This window comes from Sorghum bicolor, chromosome 1, assembly GCF_000003195.3.
Source record: "Sorghum bicolor cultivar BTx623 chromosome 1, Sorghum_bicolor_NCBIv3, whole genome shotgun sequence".
Taxonomy (NCBI): domain Eukaryota; kingdom Viridiplantae; phylum Streptophyta; class Magnoliopsida; order Poales; family Poaceae; genus Sorghum; species Sorghum bicolor.
This window is the reverse complement of record NC_012870.2, coordinates 79,532,013-79,554,682: the sequence shown is the minus strand read 5'-3', so window position 1 is coordinate 79,554,682 and position 22,670 is coordinate 79,532,013. Positions and strand designations below refer to the sequence as shown.

General features: G+C 45.0%; 3 protein-coding genes across 4 annotated transcripts; 2 read left to right on the top strand and 1 right to left on the bottom strand.

Moving 5' to 3' along the window:
* On the top strand, positions 3,482-9,469 carry LOC8077998. Of its 2 annotated transcripts, none has more exons than XM_002468600.2 (3): positions 3,482-3,898; positions 8,387-8,598; positions 8,708-9,469. In XM_002468600.2, exons 1-3 carry the CDS (start codon positions 3,569-3,571, stop codon positions 9,264-9,266), a joined length of 1,101 nt encoding a protein of 366 aa, XP_002468645.1. In that variant the 5' UTR covers positions 3,482-3,568; the 3' UTR covers positions 9,267-9,469. The 2 variants fall into 2 exon arrangements, with proteins under 2 accessions (XP_002468645.1, XP_021306708.1); XM_021451033.1 differs by lacking the exon at positions 3,482-3,898 and adding an exon at positions 6,037-8,027.
* On the top strand, positions 14,561-17,340 carry LOC8059480 (RHOMBOID-like protein 2). Its single transcript, XM_002468599.2, has 4 exons — positions 14,561-14,974; positions 15,602-15,765; positions 15,931-16,348; positions 16,988-17,340. Exons 1-4 carry the CDS (start codon positions 14,688-14,690, stop codon positions 17,097-17,099), a joined length of 981 nt encoding a protein of 326 aa, XP_002468644.1. The 5' UTR covers positions 14,561-14,687; the 3' UTR covers positions 17,100-17,340.
* Positions 17,746-22,402, bottom strand: LOC8077997 (COP9 signalosome complex subunit 1). The gene is made up of 6 exons (XM_002465938.2): positions 21,890-22,402; positions 20,617-20,937; positions 19,867-19,983; positions 19,691-19,776; positions 18,296-18,530; positions 17,746-18,221 (listed from the first exon to the last, which is right to left on the bottom strand). Exons 1-6 carry the CDS (start codon positions 22,277-22,279, stop codon positions 18,039-18,041), a joined length of 1,332 nt encoding a protein of 443 aa, XP_002465983.1. The 5' UTR covers positions 22,280-22,402; the 3' UTR covers positions 17,746-18,038.

Genomic DNA, 22,670 nt, shown 5'->3' with positions numbered 1-22,670 from the left:
TATAAAAACAGCTAGGCGTGTTGAAATGGATAAATAAATAAACTGATTAAACAGGAGAGATAAATTAAGCCACTACGATAGAGGTAGGCCAACCCAACACATCGTTCTCCACGGCAACAACTGGTGATGTTTTGGTTCTAGTTCACGTTTTCCGCAAGTGTGGTAAAAAAAATCTAACGCCGCACTCTATGGGCTATGACGGGAAACAAGTGTGCTGGTGTTGTGGTTGTCTGCCTAATAAATGGTGACAATCTAGCGGACCACAACTATGTCGAGGCAGAGTGTTACGTGAATCCAAACAACCTCACAATTAAGATATTGTTTAGTCAAAAAAAATTTTGAATACTGTAATATTTTCGTTTTTATTTGATAATTATTGTCTAATTATAGACTAACTAGACTTAAAAAATCATCTAGTAAATTATAGATAAATTGTATAATTAGTTATTATTTTTATCTATATTTAATCTCTACAACTAAAAATTATGGAAAGGACCCATCTACCACACCTATGGTGAAGCCACAACTCTCATCCCTTTTAGCCATGATAGGCTATCCCATCAACCTAGGCTCCACTCACCCATGCATACAAAATTGTTTTAGCGAATTTAAAAAAGTCATAACTTTTAAACTGAAGATATAAATTAAATTCCGATTGCACCATTAAATTTCTCATAACAAATCCTTCAAAACAAGATCACATAGATATATTTAGATATAATTTTATTAATTAATATTTATCTTATATTAATTAATATTTTATTTTATTAAGTAGAAACAATATTCTAGGTTCAACAGATAATGTTCTGTCTTTGTAAAAAAATGTAATCGATTTAGAAGAATAGTATTTTGATTTTAGGTTTATGAAACTGATATTACAATATACATAAAAATACATAAATACATGACATAGATAAAAATAATAAAAAATCTAGAGTAAAAAGCATAAGAAAAAATAATAAAAACACAAAATGGAGAAAATTTTCAAATAATGTCAAAGGGTTACTTTTTAAATATCGTAAATATATTTATAAAACATTAACATCACTAAATACATCATAGAACATCATTAAATATATTATAGAACATCACATCTATTATAGATTACATGTATACTAAGTGAACACCGTAAGAAACATCATAGAACATCACATATATATTACGTAAACATGACATAACACAATATAGAACACTAAATATATACTACATAAATATCACATATATATAGAAAATAAAAATAAAAAATAAAATTACTAAGAAACAATATAAAAACAAACATAATTAACAAATGATAAAAAGTGCATAGAGCAAATAAAATTAATGAATAATTTAAATAAGGGTAAAAATAAGATTAAAAGGAAATAAAATATAAAATAAGAATGAAGAAACATAGAAAATCTGAAAATAAAAAAGAAAAACAAATAGAAGCAAGGAAGAACAATAAAAATAAAACCAAAAGAAAAAGAAAATAAAAGGTAAAATTAAAATAAGAAAAGAATAAGGAAAGAACAGAAAATAAAATAAAATCGAAAAACAAAAACTAAAAAGAAATGAAAAAGGAAGAATATAGACAGATCCCGTAACAACGTAGTATTTTATGTATGTATCGTCTGAGTTGACGTGATGCGTCGTCGGCCTCCACCACGCATCACGGACACGTTTTGTAACCCGAGTCGGAGAGTGGCGGCAGCCGGATCCAGGCCACGCGCGCGGACGCCGCCGCTGCAGGTAGTGTGCCAGTAGTGCGATTTATCCCCACGTACCAATCCACGGAGACGGAGGGACGGCGCGCACCAGGTAGCCTGCTTTAATTTCCGGTGCCCGCGGCGCGACGGCCGGCCGGACTCCCGGTGGGAAGCGGGTCGTGTCGCGCCATCATATCCGCAGCGCACTCGCCCGTCTGACTGATGCACACAGCATGCATGCATACCCACCACGCACGTAGCTACCTCACCAACCAACCCACCCGCGCCGCTCGGCGTCGGCGGAACAGGAACAACTGCCGGCCAAGTCAAACGGCACGACACGGCGCGCCGGATCAGGTCTTCGGTTACTTGCAGTAGTACTTTTTTTTCTCGTTGTCATCAGTACACGTACAAAAGAAAAGAAAACACACGTAGTTTCAAAAAGTTTACAAAATAGAGATTGTAACACTTTCGTTTGTATTTAACAGATATTGTCCGATCATAGACTAACTAGTCTCAAAAATCCGTCTCGCAAATTATAATTAAATTGTGTAATTAGTTACTATTCCTTTTATTTATATATAATATTATATATGTATGTGCCGTAAGATTTTATGTGATAGGAAATCCGAAAAAAATTGTAAATTTTTTTTGAACTAACGCCATGTTTAGATTGGAGATGAAAATTTTTTTGGTGTCACATCGGATGTGTCGGAAGGATGTCGGGAGAGGTTTTTAGAAACTAATACAAAAATAAATTACATAGCTCGTCAGAAAACTGCAAGACAAATATATTAAGCATAATTAATCTATCATTAGCGCGTGTAGGTTACTGTAGCACTGAAGGCTAATCATAGAGTAACTAGGCTTAAAAGATTCGTCTCGTGATTTTAACTAAACTGTGTAATTAGTTTATTTTTTTTATATACATTTAATGTTTCATGCATATGTCCAAAGATTCGATAAGATGGATCAAAAAAATTTTGGTGAGAAACTAAGGGTCTGTTTAGATTAGAGATGAAAAATTTTTGGGTGTCACATCAGATATGTTGGAAAGATGTCGGGAGTGGTTTTTAGAAACTAATAAAAAAATAAATTACATAACTCGTCAGGAAACTGCAAGACAAATCTATTAAGTATAATTAATCTATTATTAGCACATGTGGGGTACTGTAGCACTTAAGGCTAATCATGGACTAACTAGGCTTAAAAGATTCGTCTTGCGATTTTTAACCAAACTGTGTAATTAGTTTATTTTTTATCTATATTTAATGTTCCATGCATGTGTCTAAAGATTCGATGAGATGGATGAAAATTTTTTAGACGGGGAACTAAACAGGGCCTAAGGCCTCGTTTAGTTCAAAAAATTTTGAAAAATCGACACTGTAGCACTTTCGTTTGTATTTGACAAATATTGTTCAATCTTGGACTAACTAGACTTAAAAAATTTGTCTCATCAATTCCAACCAAATTATGCAATTAGTTTTTATTTTCGTCTATATTTAATACTCCATGCATGTGTTTAAAGATTTGGTGGGACGAAGAATCTGAAAAATTTTAGAACTGAACAAGGCCTAGACAGGGCCGAAAGAAGGCCACAGTAGTCTTAAGTTACAGGGCACTCCGCTGGTCAGCTGGTGTGGTGCCCGACCGACCCATGGGAGCCTGTCAGCGTTCCGGTAGGTGAGCGAGTCCCGGGCCGGGCGGAAACGGGACGGTGGCCCACCCACCAACCTCTGACCCCGACCCGCCCCGGCGCGCCCTCGCTAGCTATATATCCCGGCCCTCGACACGTCGGGCCAGTCCAGCGCGCGGCGACACCCACACGCCACCGTTGCTTCTTCCTGCTTCTCCTCCCGGCACAAGGCACAGCCACCATCACCATGTGGGTGACGTCGTCGATGCCGCAGGTGTGGGACGAGGAGGCCGCGGCCAAGGGCGGCGGCGCGGCGGCGGTGACCCCCGCGCCGGCGGCGGCCATGCTGGGCTCGCTGGCGGGGTGGCTGTCGCGGACCGTGCAGCCGCAGCCGCCCCCGCCACGGGTGTGCGGCACCGAGGGAGGACCCCCCGTGACGGCGCCCAGGCTCAGGCTCCGCGACGGCCGCCACCTCGCCTACTGCGAGAGCGGCGTGCCTCGCGACCAGGCCAGGTTCAAGGTCGTCTTCTCCCACGGCTTCACCGGCTCCCGCGAGGACAGCGTCCGCGCCTCCCAGGTAACCATCATATCGCTCTCTTCTCTTCTCACCCATCACCGGTCATGTAGTTGTCGGTGGTTAATCACGAACGGAAATGGGATTTACCGTTTTCTAAAGCAGCAGCAGCAGCAGCTGCTGCTGCTAATGATAATAAGCGGCAAATTAAAGAAGCACGATCAAGCCGGAAAAGAAGTAGTAGGTCGCCATGTGAGGTGTTGGTATTCCGTTCCATCTTTAGTTGGCGACCGTGGTGGTTACCTCGCTGGTCTGGGACTGCATGCGGATCCATCCATTGAACTTTAAGGGAGAGAACTGTCGGTGTCTTTGGACGACGACGACGACGACGACCTGGCGGACGGCGGGCTTGCCTGCTGTTTGGCAAGGTAGGTGAAGCAGCGTTTTCTTTCTCTGGGCTGCCCAACAAAACTATCCCGATCCATCGATCTGCGTCGCTCGCTCCGTGTCGGTGCTGTGCTACCACCTGCCTGTCAAGTGTCAAGGCGTCCCTCCCAATCCCAAGGTCGTCGTTACTTTGATGGAGCATCGATGGTTGGCAGCTCAGAGCTGCCGCTTTTATTAGTTTTTACATTATAAAAGAAAACAAAAAACGTATGTATTTTCCTTTTCCTTTTTTTTGAGAAAAAAAGAAGGATGCTACTGTGTTGCTATGCCATTCTGCAGGACTACTACCAGGGTTTTTCTTTTATTTTGTTTTATTCCAAAAAAACAGATATTTTAATAGATAGTAATAGGTGTCCAACTAAAAACATTTCTCTGCCAGCTGTGTTATGAAAAGGTTAAAATATCAGTTCTTCTAGTAGTTGACATGCATTAAAAATTCGAGTACCGGCCTGGCTGCTATAGAATTCCATCTCTTCGTTGGAGTACTATTTTTTATTATTATTATAGATAAAGTTGTGTGTATTGTATTAGGAGTATCATTTCCTAGTAGTAGTATAACAGTTAGCGTGCGTGCTTGCTGGCGTAACAAGTCATAGGATTCTTGTGTCCAAAGGTTGCCGAGATCCCTTCACTTCACACGAACACAGTCAAACACACACAGCTTCTAGAACAGCAACAGCGCCAGATGTGCAGCTGCGTGCGCAACAGGCTGCCCACCACCACCCCGAAATTCATTTTTTTTTAAGATTTAATGTTACGGCACATGGACTATTTTATAAATAAAAAAATAATTAATTATACAATTTGTCTATAATATATTAGATAAATCTTTTGAGTCTATAATTAGTTTATGGTTAAACAATAATTACCAAATATAAATAAAAGTGTTATAGTACTTTAATTTTTTTTCACCCAGTGAACTTAACAAGGCCTAAGAGAAGTGGATAGCACCGAGCAGGGCCTTGTGAGTTGTGATCCTGGATCGATGAACCTCCAGCCTCCTCATGCCATGCCGGCATATCATATGTTACCATCTGGAATCCTGGATGGATGCATGGGATGGATTTGCCTACTATCCTCTTGCCCAGTTGTCCTGGTTCTCCAGCTCGGACGGATCCACTTCCACTCACAAACTCCTCTGTTCCAAGCAAAGTGTAGCGTACTCTTCATTTCTTAGGCTGTCTCCCAAACCTAAGAGCATCCCCAACCGTTTTGCAAATAAGCTTTGTATTCATGTATTTGCAAAAAAGTCTTCAAAACACTTATCCAACGGTTTGGCATTTAGACTTTGCAATTTTGTTAACTTGGCAAAAAGAGAAGAAGGATTGGCATATATGCCAAACTTGTTCACACTTGGCATTGGAAAATTGGCGCGAAGTGATTAATGCCAAACCATTGGAGATTGCCTCTTTTCACCTTTGCCATATTTTTTTGAGACTTGGCAAACTCCCTCATTTGCCAAACCAATTATGCAAAACGGTTGGGGATGCTCTTAGAGCTAATAAAACGTGCTAGGTGGTCCGGACTTGCAGTTATCGACTCCTCATGTACGCGTAAGGCTGTCTCCAATAACAAATCCATTTGGGAACCCAAACCCAAAATGGGTCTCCAACAAAATACCTATAGCCTCCAACAAAGTACCCATACAGAAGACCCATTTTGGGTATCAGAAGAGGCATAACCCAAATTTGGTATCCTCTCTCCTCAAGACCCATTTGCAGAGAGTGTTGTCTTTTAGGTCTTGTTGCTGGAGAAGACTAAAAATAGGTATGGAACCTTTTACCTGTAGCGCTATCCAAAGGACAAATGGTTCTTGTATTTTGGGTGATAATTGTTGGAGATAGTCTTATCAATAAGGAGTATACTAATATATATGAGTAAATATTATATGGATGTTCCTCTGTCCAACAAAACATGCAACCACGGGTTACGTACCGGTAAAAGTAGTTTACCGTTTGACTCTAAATTTTTGGCGAATATTATTTACATATATGACTCTAAATTAATTTATTAAAAATACATTCCGTAATTAATCTAATAATCTAATTATATTTATTTAATATCATACCTATTGATATTTTTCTTATCTATAATTAATCAAACTTGATGTACTAAACCATGACACTATGCTAGAATCACATGATTTTCTAGACGAAGTACCTAGTAAAAGGATACACTAATCCTTGTGGATCATGTGCCTCTACGTCAGACGAGAGTTATTTGAAAGAAAAAAAAAGTCAACTTCCTACTCCCTCAGTTGTATCCTATATAATATAAAGTATTTCAAAAGTTTTAAACATAATAAAGAAGTTTTTCTTCAAATTATGTTTGCCTGCCAAATATGAGTATGAGTATCGTATAGAATGTTTTATACTCCTTTGTTCCAAATCGTAAGTTGTTCTACTTTTTTTAGGAACGACTTACCACTTGGAATGTAAAGTGTATTTAAGTATACAACTTTCGAAAGTCATAATAAGTGGTATTTCTGTACCGAGGGAGTATAGTGCATCTGTGCATTACTCATTATGATATGCCTACTGATAGCATCATTTTAATTATCTTAATTTGACAAAAAAAAACAGAATATAATCACCAAGTGTTTTGCTTTCTTACCGGCACAAAAGGAAGTCCACTGTTTTCCTGTTTTCTCCGCCTAACAAGAAACCGATTCAGTAGAATGTTGAGAACCTTAGCACCAAAACCAAAAACATGTCATTTTAGACTGTGGTCCGACACGTTAGCTCACCCACTCAGGGCTACAAAAACCGCATTCCAAATCCGCTCCCCTGATCCGCTCCACGTATTTACCTATGTCTAACCTAAACCCGCACCGGTCATAGCTGTTGCTCCCTGGCAATGGATCCTTGTCGTCGTCGTCGTCGCCCTAACCTAAGAATAGACTCCTTGTTGTCTTCGTCGTCGACGACGACGTCGTCCTTCTTGGCAATGGCAAGTGTCAGGGTTGCTGTCTCGCTGGAACACCACCTCCCTTGTACGGCGTCGTTTGGCGCAAGGCAGCGGCGTTCGTTGAAACGGTGGGTCGGTCGGTGGCCAAACACCAGCGTCTCTCTCTGGCTCTGCTGGGTGCTGTCTGGCTCCCAGTCCCGCGTCGCGGCCGTCGTGGCGAGCGACGCGGCTGACTGGGCGGTGGTGGGCAGACTCTGCAACCAGCCAGCCAACCACCGAGCGGAACGCCTCCAAACCCCTTGGGACAGCCGCGCCACGGCAACCGAGGCCGGATCGGGGGGCCGTCACGTTTCTTGCCCATTTCTATAGGACTGTAGGAGCAACCACGTCACGGACAGAGCCGAAGAAGGCCAGCCAGGCAGAGCACCGCCGCGGTCCCTCCCCCTCCCTCAGCAGCCGGACTTTTTTTTTTTTTTTTTTACAACTCAGCAGCCGGTGCCGGACTTGGACTCGTGAGCATCGCCCTCGCCGCGCCGCAATGGAGCTGCTAGCCAAGGCGCCCGTGCTGGGCTGCGCCGGGAAGATGCAGCGGCAGCGGCAGCGGGGCTCCGCGATGGGCTCCCTTGTTGCGGGCGCGTTGAACAGGTGGATTTGCCGTGCCGTGGCGCAGCCGCCGAGGGCCTCGCCGGCGACGGCGACGGCGCCGAGGGTGCGGCTCAGGGACGGGCGCCACCTGGCGTACGCCGAGTCCGGTGTCAGCAAGGAGGACGCGCGGTTCAAGGTCGTCTTCTCCCACGGCTTCACCGGCTCCCGGCTCGACACCGTCCGCCCGACGCCGGTCAGTGGCCCTACTCGCCGTCGCGGGCCTCCGCAGATCTAGCTCCAGATGCGGCTTTGGTCGCCGCGGACCCGGCTACCTTTCATCATATATAATACGCGTGGGGATGGGGAATCTCCATTTGAAAAGCTTCGAGCTTTTTCTGGATCTGTCGCCCTTGTTCTTTTGACCCCGTTCTTTGTACCCATCGCCGGCGCGGTTGCGGAAATTAGCTGCATTGCATTGTGGAAATTTGCTCTGTTTCTCACAGCACAGCTGCTGACGAGTGATTTCGACCACATCGTCATTAGATTCAGATAAAAACAATTCGTTTTTGTCCACAAATTCTGACGGATTGTATCCTGAAATTGAATTTCTAGGAAGTGGCGGAGGAGCTGGGCGTGTACATGGTGGGCTTCGACCGCGCCGGGTACGGGCAGAGCGACCCCAACCCCAACCGGTCCGTCAAGAGCGCGGCGCTGGACGTGGAGGAGCTCGCGGACGCGCTGGGGCTCGGCCCCAAGTTCTACGTCATCGGCATCTCCCTCGGCTGCCATGCCGTCTGGGGCGCCCTCAAGTACATCCCCGACAGGTGAGGAACAACATGCATTGCATTGCATTGCTTTTGCTTGTGTGGAGGAAAGGAGAAGATCGATTGTGTGTCCTACTGGTACTAACAGAGCAGCTCGCCCTGCCTGCAGGATCGCCGGCGCGGCAATGATGGCGCCGGTGGTGAACTACTGGTGGCCAGGGTTCCCTCCGGAGCTGGCGGCGGAGGTGTACGCGAAGCAGGAGGTAGGGGACCAGTGGGCGCTGCGGGTGTCGCACCACGCGCCGGGGATCCTCCACTGGTGGATGGACCAGAGCTGGCTGCCCACGTCGACGGTGGTGGCCGGCACGACGCCGCTGCCGAACGCGCGCGACGCCGAGATCCGGCGCAACATGCAGGCGGACGGCACGTTCCAGCAGAAGCGGGAGCAGGCGACGCAGCAGGGGATCCACGAGTCCTACTACCGCGACATGACCGTCATGTTCGGCAAGTGGGAGTTCGACCCCATGGCGTTGCCGGAGCCGCCGTGCCCCGTGCACCTGTGGCAGGGAGACGAGGACGGCCTCGTCCCCGTCGTCCTGCAGAGGTACCTCGCCGGCAAGCTCGCCTGGGTCAACTACCACGAGCTCCCCGGCACCGGACACTTCCTGTCGGCGGTGCCTGGGCTCGGAGACACCGTCCTCAGGACCCTTTTCGGTCAGAAGCAGTAGCAACAAACAGTTCATTACGACGACGTATGGACGGTGCTAAGCTTAAAGTATACTAGTAGTGTCAGTCGTGGCGCATTAGTTCATTTGTTATTGTAAGGCCGATGGTTGTCGCTGATTAGCGATGATAATGGTGATGTAGATGCAGGATCTTTAAAGTCAAATACTATCAGATATATACAAATACTAGTCATACGGTGATGTGATACTGTTTAGGGTGTGAACGAGCATAACGCAACACATAGGAGTACTAAAGTATTTTTTTTGAAACGATAAGAAAGGTGTCGCTCAAAACCTAAATAAACATTCTTTTATAAAGCGACACATAGACAACAAGTAAAATAATAGGGAACATTTACCGCGGTGATATTGCAAGCTTGTGGTCTTCATGAGGGCACTCATAATGCAGACTCTATCGTAGAGTCTAAAGTTATTTATTACATCGAACAATATGGATTTAGAGAGTAAATAACACTTTGAGTCTTATTTTTTCTACCTCTTTCTTCAATAAATATGCTGCGACATCAGCAAAATATCATAAATAATATGTAATTAAGTGTTTTGGACTCTGTGATAGAGTCTTGCATTGTGAGTGCCCACCCCTTTGTTAGCCGCCATGATGGTTGGCCTCCACTTGTTTGCTCTTCGATTTGATAGAGAAATCGATTTGATATGACGTGGTAGAGAAATACTCGTAGTTAGGAGCTAAGAAGTCAGCACATCACCTCTGTAATGTGCAATTTCTGATGCACTAGCACTACTCTACGAGAGGGATTGAAATGCACAAAGATATGTGTGGATCTAGAACTAGAAGAGAGAGCCATGGATGGAGAAGATGCGAGCGAGGAAAAAAATAGTTAATATTATCTCTCTTAATTTTCGTGAAAGTCTATTTTTTTCTCTCTGAACTCTAAAACCGGGCAAAACACTTCCTTTAACTTTGAAAACCGTTCATCTTACATCCCTGACCCTATTATAAGTAGTTTTGAAGACGGTTTCCAGTCAAAATAAATAAAAAAGAAAAATAAAACCGCCTTTAAACCACTTATAACAGGTTAGAGAGATAAGATGAACGGTTTTAAAAGTTGAGAGAGGTATTTTGTCCTATTTTAGAGTTTAGAAAGAAAAATAGACTTCCTAAAAATTGAGGCAGATAATGTGAATTTTTTGAGGAAAGATTGCAACGCTCGGCCCAAGAGAGAGCCCAGAAACACTGAGACAATTTGTGGTCCAAGAAATAGATCACCTCTATAGAGAGTTTTATGGAGTGGCCAGGAGGGTTTTTTTTGGTACAGGAAGAATAGAAAAGAGAAGAAATAGAGCGAAGACCAACCAAACAACTCCGTCGTCTACTTTCCGTCCACCGCTTGTCTAACCGCACTGCGTATCTCACCCAGCGTCATGCCTAGATCGACTAAGCTGGCAACCATGACTGAGAACGGTGGTAGCGGCACACCGGTTGCCTCCAGCACTGATTCAGTTATGTGTGATATTTAAATTTATTATGAGGCTTTTTTTATACTATATATGTATCTATAGTTCAATTCGAATGTGTTGAAGTATATTAGAATAAAACTTAGTTTAATTTCACTTCAATATATTTCAACATGTGTGGATTAAGATGAATATAGACCTAATATAAATTGGTGGTGGTGTTGCTAAACTATAAGGCTAGTCTCAATTCATGTGTTTCTGAGAGTGTAATGCATATTAAATAGGGTGACACATAAGCAAAGTTGTTGACTTGGTAAGATCATTAAATTAAGAAGTTTTATTAGATGAGAGAGGAGTTTCATCCTCATAGGCTTGGTTACCTAGTTTATGATCTTAGTAATGAAATTATACATTGACACTGACCTAAACTATCTCAGAAGTGAGACCCCCGGGCGACAGAATCTCAGGGAACCTTTGCTATGTATGGTACGCGGCTAGTTTAGCAGAATCCTAGCATGAACTCATTTATCGTCGTGAATGAAAAAAAAAAATTGTCCTGATTACCACCAACGGAGGGCGATGGATGCAGCGTGCACGACCACGATGATTCGGAGCTGGAGCGGATGGCAGACGGGGGCGCGCGGGCCTCACTGGCCGCAAGAATCGAGCCCATAATAATTTCTTTTGGAAGATGAGCCCATTAAGGCCATAGAATGTACATTTCCATTTTTTCTTATATCGAAGATTTGCTGTCGTTGGTAGTTTCGTTTGTACTCCCTCTATCCTAAATTGAAAAGTTATTCTAAAAATTTTAGAGAGTTAAACTTCTATAAGTTTAACCAAATTTATATGATAAAATAATAATTATTATTATAAACTAAATATTATTAGATTCTTTTTTAATTACATTTTCATAGTATACTTACTTTACGTTATAAATCTTAGTATTTTTTTTCTATAATTTTGGTCAAATGTAAAAATACTTTGACTCTTCAAGATTTTTGAAATGACTTACAATTTAAGATGAAGGAAGTACTATTTATCTAACAGTATTTTTTTAAAATAATAAATCAGTCAAAGATATTTTGGTTTAATAGCCAAACGAATAAGATGTGCTATTTGGGAGTTGGGACCACGTGGTCGGGCGCGGCGCGGCACGCGAACCGCGGCTGCCGACCCGTGACCGTGATACCTGACGTTGTCTTGCACTTGTCTTGGGCACCAATTTCTCATGGCATGGGTGGTGGTCCCATAAATATTTGACTGAATTGATCGGTCAAACATTTACGACTCTCTGCCAGCTCACTCGTGAACTTTTGTTTTTTGTTTCGTAGTAGCGACGTACTGCACGATGATGAGTTGTTCGAGTTTTCTCAAAAATCCAGTAAAGAGGCTTTCGAAAAAAAAAAATCCAGTAAAGAGACCTAGTGATTCAATTCAATTCAATTCGAAAGGCCTCTCAGGGTTTCCCCAACGTTCCAGCGCACAGTACTGCCTCAAATGACACATCTGCAGTGGTGTTCCATGTCACGCTGTATTGTAGCCCTGCAGTGCGTTGGTACGGTGTCTCTTGCACAAGATACATGGCTTCATTTGACAGAAGTATCACGCAACAGTCTACTCGAGGGTGTTAATTGTGGAACTATGTTACGGTAGCTTGCTCTGGGAAGCGGTAGAAAAAGCTAAAGAAAAATGACATGGGTACAAACTTCTAATACTGCCTACATGTATTCCTACTTTATGTTCAAGCTAACAACCTTGTTAGCCCATGTTGGGCCTGCCTCGATGTGTGAATCAATCATACGAGGCTGGTTGTTGTACAGTGGGCGCACTGATGAATCTATCAGCAGGCTGCCGTGGCACGCGCAGGTAGTCGATCGAGCATCATAAACAACTTAGCCTGATGACTCATTAGCCCAGCCGAAATCGGCATTTTATTTATTGTTATTGTATTATTATTATGACGTTATACACGACGGCAATGGGCGCTGCTGGCGCTGGCCGTGGCTGGGATGGATCATTCCCAGCACATGGCCCTACGCCGTGCGCCAGGCCGGGGGGGAGTGGCCTTGGCCGGCCGCCGCAAACAACAAGCTGTACCCCAGCTCGGGCCTTGTTTAGTTTCAAATTTTTTTTTTAAAATAGAAATAGTAGTACTTTCGTTTGTATTTGACAAATATTATCCAATCATAAACTAACTAGGCTCAAAAGATTCGTCTCGTCAATTTCGACCAAACTGTGCAATTAGTTTTTATTTTCGTCTATATTTAATACTCCATGCATGCGTCTAAAGATTTGATCCGATAGATTTTGCGAAATTTTTTGAGAACTAAACAAGGCCCTCGATCGGCGGCGGCGGGCGGATGCGGAGTAGGCGAGGCAGAAAGAATCGATTCCAGCCCCGCCCACGGCCACCAAGGCACCAACCTCCCAAACTGATGAAACCGACACGACGACGAAACGGTACAGCTGCCTGCCCGCGTGCCAACTCACACGCGCCGACATACCTCGAGACGCGGAAACAAAGCGCGCTCGGGGGAGGCGCCGAAGTAACCAAACTCGCGGCCGTTTCTCTCGTCGGGCTCAAAGGGCTGACTGCACCGACGCACGCACGAACGCGTAGACCGGCGGGAGGGCCGTTTCCGCACAGGTTCCATTCCATGAGCCTGCCTGCCTGAGCCTGACCATGCGCGTGGCCGTAACAGGCAGGCAGCAAAGAGCAGACACACCGGGTGCGTTGCTTTTCCCGTAAGTAAGGCTTTCACCTCGAAATCCAAAAAGTTTTCAAGATTTTCTGTCAAATCGAATCTTGCGGCATATGCATGAAACATTAAATATAGACAAAAACAAAAAAAAACTAATTATACAGTTTGTCTGTAAATCGCGAGACGAATTTTTTGAGCCTAGTTAGTCTATAATTGAATAATATTTGTCAAATAAAAACGAAAATGCTACGGTGCCGAAATCCGAAATCTTTTCGGAACTAAACAAAGCCTAGGCACTGACAAAAACAAAAGGGCATCGGATGCATGTTTCATGCTTGCTGCAGACATGCATGTACAACCACCAGGCCTGTCGGTGCCAACCGAGTTATACAGTGTGGCACAAAAAGGAAGAAACCCGAGTGGCTCGATCTCGACTCGACTTGCTAAATCAAAAGTAGTCTTCACTGAATATAGTAGTGTTTCCGAATTACTAGTTGAAATTCTTTACTGCTGGTAGCTGCGTCCACTACTAGCGTCGTCGTCGCATCATCATTGCCTGCCTCCATCATCATCATCATCAGATCTAGAAATATGGTTCCCTCCGCAAATGTTAAACAAAGGAAAAAACCTCCTCTCCCTCCTCATCATTGATCGTCGAAATCGAATGTGCAGAGACGCCGACGATCGAGGTCATGCATGTGCTTTGAAGCTTCTGAAACAAAAGAAGAGGCAACAATACAACGCCTACTAGGGTGCGTGGTCGCCGGGCGGGCCCTGTGTTAGTCACTGAATCACTGATTGATCAGCCGGAATTCACATCAGTTTTATCGTTGCTTCTGCAAACGTAAACGTGACAGCACAACAGTACATCGATCTTGATAAAGCATTGATTGATACATGTAGGCAACGCACGCTGTTGCTCTGCCCAGTGGCTGTTGGTAGGTTCAAAGTGAAAGCAGCTGGCAGCAGGTAGTTTCACGGTTACCTGGCTGCAGCCGCTGAACTCACGTCCACCTCCTTTTCCACACCAGTCCACGGTACAGTAGTACAGCACAAACAACAGGGTTAGTTGCACCGAAGCAGCCAGCCATGCGCCACCACTTCTGCCTGCCCTGCGAATTGAAAGAAAAACCGCCGGCTCCGGGCCCCCCGCGGGCTCTCCGGCTCCGGGCTCGCGCGTTTATTTATTCCCACCCCGCCGCTCCTCACGTCTCGCCGTCCTTCCCCCCCTCATCACAGAGCTCACGCACCACCAGAGCCGAGAGGAAAGGCGACTATAGCAGGCATGGCGACGCGGGCGGACGTGGAGAAGGGCGGCGTGGTGAGGAAGGAGCCCGGCAAGGTGCCGTCGCCGCTGTACCCGCAGCACGAGGGGGAGAGGGAGTGGGTGCCATGGATCGTCCCCGTCTTCTTCGTCGCCAACATCACAGTCTTCGTCATCACCATGTACGTCAACAACTGCCCCACGCACACCACCACGCCGCGCGACGCCAAGTGCGTCGCACGATTCCTCGGCCGCTTCTCCTTCCAGCCGCTGCGACAGAACCCGCTCCTCGGACCATCCTCCGCCACGTGAGTACACTTATTACTTCATTCCTTTGTCCGTCCGTCCATCTACTACTCGTTAAATGTTCGGTCGATCAAATTCCTGGGCGGGGCTTCTGCAATCTGCATCGGATCTAGTCTAGCCCATCGGGGAGAGACATGCTGGTTCTGCTATGTTTTTTACAGAATCTATCACTGCTTCCTTTGCTTGCCTGCAAAGATGTTCATAGCACGCCAGATATAGCCAGAGCTCTAGTTATTATTATTAGGGAAGATTTGTCACTGCATATTATTCTGTTTTCCTTCGCACCGAACTTCTTTTTTCAAATCAGTAGTGTAGTGGCAAACAATCAGTACAGCACACAGTTCAGTCCGGTTGATTGGTTGGTTGGTTCAGATCCACAACCCAAATGATTTGCCCAGCAGGAGTTTGTGGAGTACGACTGGATGGATCGCATAGAAAAACATGCGGTAGGGCATAGTAGTAGTTGAATCACATCGAACAGCAGAGGTGGATCAGTTTCATCAGTTCCCAGTGGGGCTGGGCTGACAGCATTCATGAGACTAGTAGACGAGAATGTGCTGTGCGATCAGATGAGATGTGGGGACTGCCTGTCAGTCTGACTCTGACGTCCTGTACTTTGTGCATTGCAGGCTCACCAAGATGGGGGCCCTTGTTTGGGAGAAGGTGGTGCACCACCACCAGGGCTGGCGCCTCCTCTCCAGCATGTGGCTCCACGCCGGCGTCCTCCACCTGGTCGCCAACATGCTCTGCCTCCTCTTCGTCGGCATGCGCCTCGAACAGCAGTTCGGATACGGTGAGGAGTTGTTAACATTACTCCACAGCAGAGCAGCAGCTCCCTTACCTGCCCTGGCAATAATTACACAGCTGCAATGTCGTCCCCGATGGAGTGCACTCCATTTGCAAACACCAAACTGCATACCATGCTGATCCATCGACCATTCCAAATGTTCTTTTGCAGTGAGGATCGGTGCGATCTACATCCTGTCCGGCCTAGGCGGCGCCGTGCTGTCGTCGCTCTTCATCCGTAACCACATCTCCGTGGGTGCCTCAGGCGCGCTCTTCGGCCTGCTGGGCGCCATGCTCTCCGAGCTCATCACCAACTGGACCATCTACACCAACAAGGCGGTGGCCGTGGCGACGCTCCTGTTCGTCGCCGCCGTCAACCTGGTGCTCGGCATCCTGCCCCACGTCAACAACTTCGCGCACATCGGCGGATTCCTCGCGGGGTTCCTCCTCGGCTTGGTCGTGCTCATGCGCCCGCACTTCGGGTGGATGGAGCGATACAGCATGCCCGCCGGCGCACCCTGCACCGCCAGGAAGTACCTCGCTTACCAGTGGATCCTCCTCGCCGTCGCCCTGCTCCTCCTCGTCGTCGGGTAAGCATCCATCACCGGTTCACCGGCCGGTCACATGCATATCATGCACACACGCCATTTCCACACCATTTGATCAAGGCACGTAGCTAGTACACGCCAATCGACTGCGACCGTGTTGAAAGAGATTTGGGCACGCATCGTACGTGTGTCATGAGATGTGCGGTGGGCATTGACAATACCACGAAGCAACGGTGATGTTGCCCTTTGCCTTTGCCTCCCGGGCTCTAGAGTATCATCATGTGAAGTGATGAATTGGCAGCCCGCAGCCAGCTAGAGATCGAGTAGCACGAATCAGGAGAAAAAGGGACAGCCTCTCTCGCAGTCGCTACCTGTCACTCTCAAGATATCCTGATTTATTTATTTATTACGTTATATATCATATATGCCTGCGTATAGCTGGCCATTTGCTTTGTCCAGCGCACGGAGTAACGTGCCCAGATGCTCCTTTTCCTCCCCAATCAGCCAACCTTCACTAGCCAACGTGCACCGTGTTGACAACCACGCTGTGCACGATACTTTACGTCGTTTTGTTTAGAGAAGACTAATACGTACTCGTATTTTAAGTCTCGAGGTCTCAACAACCAAACCAAGCTGTACGTGAACTCATTCCTTGCGTGTGTTGTCGTGTTTCCTCTGCAGATTCGCGGTCGGCATGGCGATGGTCTTCCGCGGCTCCAACGCCAACGACAGCTGCCACTGGTGTCACTACCTCAGCTGCGTGCCCACCGCCAGATGGAACTGCACCAACTGATCATCCAGCAGCAGCACGAGTTGCCACCTTTTTTAATTCCTCTCTCTCCTTCGTATATCCTACCCAGCTTGTCATGCATACACATACTACACACAGTTGTAATTCCTTTCGGCCGGGGTACTGTTACTGTAGATAGCTTCTTTGATGGGGGTTGTGAACTGTAGAGTCCCGTTGAGATCTTATCTCCTGTTCATTTGATTCATTCTTTTACATAATGCAATGCTATTATTGAGATTTGGAATCTCGTCTTGTCTGTGTACAATGTGCGCCGCCGCTTTGAACCCGTGGACAAGCAACGCGCCTAACGCGCAACTACCACTTGCCGCCTAACTTCCACTATAGTGCTAGTGTGTTTCGTGACATGTGTCTGTCTCGAATTGCACATGTTCTCAAGATTCCAATTGACAACAAGTGAGTGATTAAAAAATGGAGCACTCAGTGAAAGTACTAAGGACAACGCATCACGATCACCCATATCAGCAATCGTTAACAACACCGCACCACAAACTAACCTCAACTGTAGTCCAAACTGCATTGGTAAACCCACACGGCGCAGTAGCCACATGGCCTCAATTAAATTTCGGCAGCGTCAACCATGGATGCCCATGCAAGCACAAGCGTTAATGAAACAATATGGCGCGACAAGTTAAAAATTCCAAGAACCACCAATCAATTTTGTCTGGACTCATATGTACCACCTCCAAAGCATTTAAGAATTCAAAACTAAATCTTGCCCACAAAATGAGCATGACAGATCATCACATCTCCAGATGCTCAACCATCCATACTTTCAGAAACCAAAAAGAAGAGGGCGAGGCATTTAGACAATCTTCAGCCACCTAGACGAGACCGTGCATGCACCTTCTACGTCCAGAACAATTCTTCCAAAACAAAGGAGGTACTATGCAGGAAGCCGTGTCTAGAAGCAATGCTCGCAAGTTACATCTTCCTTGGTCCACTCGCCTTCTGAATGTAATCATGCTTGAGGAGGTTGGCCCGCAGAAGCATGGACTTGACATCTCTCTCAAAGTCATTGCCGGTTTGAAGGACACGTTGGAAAGTTGCATTTCTCTGGTCAGCATGCCTTGCGTAGAGGATCTTGTTGTGGGAGTCTATCCGGGCCTGCAAAGGTTTCACTTAGAAGCAAGTGAACAAGATGCACACAAATTTCGGAATGAGCAACTCCTGAGATTTACCTGTATTTTGTTCTCAGTAATCAGTGCGGCCAGCTCCTTCTCCAGCATGGAGACAGAAGTCTTAAAGGCAGTTGCCATCAAGTTGAGATCAACAGATATAAAAGGAAGTGTGTACTGTATGATCGCTTTGTGGCGAATATCCATATACAGAGTCTCTACATGCTCATGCAAATGGATATCCAGGAGCAGGTTAGGCTTTAGCTTCTCAAGATGACCCAAGCAAGATCCATAGCGACTGGAATATGGCAATTTCCATTATTAATTAGGTAACAGAAAAAAAAGGAACTTCAAACAAAATACAGTAAAACATGCCAGCAAGAAATGGTCAGTTGCATAAGGCTCAACACACAGTTTTAGAATGATAAAAGTGCTACCTACAATAAGGTTACATGATCCATATTCCATAATATTTGAGATGGCTACCCAAAACCAAAAGTCTGAGTGTTCTAAATTGCAGTATTGATTAACTTGTTAATGGATGATAATGAAGGTATAGAAGGTCTACAGCTAACATTAACAATACAAACACATAATTCAATGTTCCACTTTAGCAGGCAAATCTGGTAACTCTAGAAGTTCTACAGAAGGTCACAGTAGCGGACCAAGAAAAAATTGTTTATTCCCCTCAGAGGAACCAATCAAGTTGCTTCCTCAGGTCAGATAAATTCCTTCCATCCTTTTGCAAACGCAACTTCAAACTAGTAGTAACTCAATTTCTAGCAATATGTTCTCATATGAAACAATACTTGAGCGCTTTTCAATTCGTGGTTATTCATATATAGTATTTGTTGGGCGCTTCGAAAGCTGCATGCAACTATACTGCTACAAGGTGTGGTGGTCACCTCCCATTCACTTACTACTATTTAGATCAATCAGTCTATACTAAATATATTATACAGAAGGGGAAAAGAATTTTCTGCAGTAGAATATCAACATAACACTACCCATATATATTCTGCAGTCCTTTCGGTGGTGCCAGTTGCTTATGTACAGGAAGGTAGAGAAACATGATGAGGCAGAATGCCAGTTGCTTAGATAATGAAATTCAATGGAACTCTCATCTTATGGTTATGGAAACAACTAGGCAGTTTAGTTTTCACTGGTTTTAATTTGCCATTGTCCACTATAAAGGAGATAAAAAATGTAATTGAACTAAGATATTTCTGAATAGCCAAATGTTAATACTGGTTTCTGCAATTAAAGGAAAGAACCAAGACGGGATTTATTCTGCTATATGGGAATGAAATAGAAACATATCTAAAAAGCACTGCAGGTCATTATTTTAACAGAACATACATGGCTGCACTGTTTATCACAAGATAAGTGCAAGAAACAACAACCTTGATAAGATAGAGATTGTCAACGATACACAAGGCTATTTTGATAGCATCATACCTTGCATAAAAATCATTAACCAGCTCCCTTACTTCAGGCACCAGCTCCAGAAAGTTACGGAAGTTGATATTGTCGATGACTTTGCTCTAGGAAAAATGTGCAAGCAATCACATTTTGAGAACAGCAGCATAAATGGAACATGTTCCACTAGACAAATAAGTACTGAAATGGCAAACCTTCAGGTCTGAACGGTCAAAAGAAGCAAGTGCACAAAGTGCACCATAGACCGCTACATCTTGAGGAGCTATGACTTCAGAGTAGTTGTTTCCTAGTTCAATTCCTGTCTCAACAAACTGGAGGGGGAAGCATAACTTGGTGAGAAGCCCTACATGGTAGACAACAAAAGAGAACTAGAGAGGGACATTCCATTATATCTGAAAATGGGACATCTATCCAGATGTGATAGGATTACAAGCAGTGGCAGGGCCATGGCCACCCCTGAACTTAAACTACATTAGTTCCAGCCATTTGGCTTGACAAAAGAAAATTTAAGATTAGCCTTGTTCTTTAATGATTGGCCTCTGCTAGATATAGGTCCAAGCTCTGCCACTGACTACAAGTGTTGGAAAACATCATTATATATAACCAATTCAAAAGTAAACACAACTCCAGCTACCGGCAGAGTCAATGAAATACTAAAAATTATCTTAAGTCGTATAAAGTGTAATTCCTACAAAATCGAATAGAACAAATCAACCAGCCTCATGTCGGAAGTTCCATGGAAAGGATTAGATCAATCATGACCTTATTTCGATACCTTATAACTAGGGTACTGCTAGCAAACATAACAGCCACAAGTAACATAGAACCACACATATCAAGATAAACAAATAAGTCATGATCAAGCAATCCTGGAGTTCTTGAAGCACAAAATTGACTTGAAAGTTAAAGTTTTCTTTTGTGGAGATGAAGAATTGATGACTAACCTTACGAGCAGCAAATTTGTATTTCTTTGTTTCCAAGTTGGCTAATCCTGCAGCTGCCTTCAGCTTGGCGACAATGACAGGATCCAGAGAGTCTGGGGTTTGCTCTGCTTTGCTGACATAGTTTGAAACATGTGCATATTGCCCCAGCTCAATGCTAACCAGAATCACATTCATGCACATCTGAACTATATGTTTGGAAGTGGTGCAATAGTCCCGAGTCCTGATGTAGCTTTTGAAGGCATCCGAAAGTTGGCCATGGGCATAGAAGAAATCACCAATGTCATTGTAGCCCATTCTGATGCTCTCTTTGATCAGGTTAGTCTGCAGTAAGAGAATCAATGTAGTTTGGAGTGTTAGAGACAATCAAGGTTCCAAAAGACACTAGGTGCTAGGCCAGTTCCTAGCTCCTAGACAGATTAAATGTAGAAAAAAACATAATTAAGAGTTTGTGCTTTTTTATTTGTTTTAATTTTTTTCTGGCAACACGTATGACTCAGATTAGATTCCCAACTTCAATCTTAGGAGATATCGTAACACATTCAGGCAATTCTGATTCCAATTCTTGCAAACTTGCAAAGAAGTGGTGAAGGGACTTGTAATTTTTATCCCCACACGTCATGTTTCCCTTTTCCCCGGCTCTTCCACATGCTTTTTTGCTACCCGCCAGCATGTGTGGTCACAGATAGCCCAACAAGCCAGCCATGCCACCGTTTTTTTTCGCGTTTCTGCACTGCTTAAGCACTGCCTTACGCCTACATGCACTGTCTAAATGTGTCCAGGAGTTCTATTGGTCGCCCAGGCACTAAATGAGACGCTAGGGGTCCGTTTCAGGTTTAATCAAGAGTAAACATAAAGGACATTTTCGTGATAAGCACGTGTCACCTTAGAATAGGAGATATACACCCATTTAAGGCCACAAAAGAAAACACAAAACAGAAATCACAACTAGTTTCATATAATATGGGACACAATAAATGATTTGTTTTATGTCCAATAATAAATATGGTCACAAAATGTATTGTAATAACAAGTTAGCAAAGCACAAACATACAAGAAATGTAATGCTTGCATATCATCTTCAGTGCTTAGGATTAGGACTATACGAACGAATTCACAGGCATTAGCCCAACGGTCAGTGAACTACACTAAGCACACAGTATGTTATTACCGTAACTACAAGGCAAGTAAATCAACCACAATCACATACAAGGAAATACCATGCCATTACACAGCAGATACTCCGAGGAAGGGTAAAGGGGTAGGGTTTCCGCACCCTGTATCCATTGAGCTCGTTCTCGAGCTTCTCCTTGCGCTGATCGGCGCGGCGGGTGACGGTGTCGACCCACGCCTGGTCGAGGCCGAAGCGCGGACCAAGGCGGCCTCCGATCTTGGCGGCGACGTCCCGGTGGAGCTGCACGTCCTCCCCGCGCTTGATCTCATCGTACGCCATCCGCAGCGCCTCGAGCTGCATCGCCTCCACCCCGCACCGGTCCGCGATGAAGAGCAGGCGCGCGAGGCGGGTCCGGCCCGAGTACTGCGCCGCGTAAGCCTCCACGTCCAGCTGCTCGGCCGAGACCGGCGCTGCAGAGGCCTCCTCCGCGCCGCCCAGGCCGTTCGCCACCGCCGCCGCCGCCGCGGCGGGGACCTCGCCCTCGACGTCCATGGAGCGGGGGATTTGGGGGGCTAGGGTTTGGGGCAAAACCCTAGACGAGACGGTGGGAGCGGATGGAGAGGGGCGAGAGGAGAGGAAGGAATCGGAGACGCCGAGAAGGAAGGAAAACGTGGGGAGGGGGGGCTTGGTTTGCAATTATACGATGGTGTGGGTAAGATAGGTAAAAATCACCGTGGGCTTGCTTAATTGAGGAAGTAGGCCTGATACGAACAGAGGCCCATAATGAATGTTTCAAGGGCCTGTTTAGTTTTCAAAAGCTTTGCAAAAACATTTTAAGATTCTATGTTATATCGAATCTTGTTGTATATATATGGACCATTAAATATAAATTAAAAAATAATTAATTTTATACTGTAATTTAAGAGACGGATCTTTGAAGGTT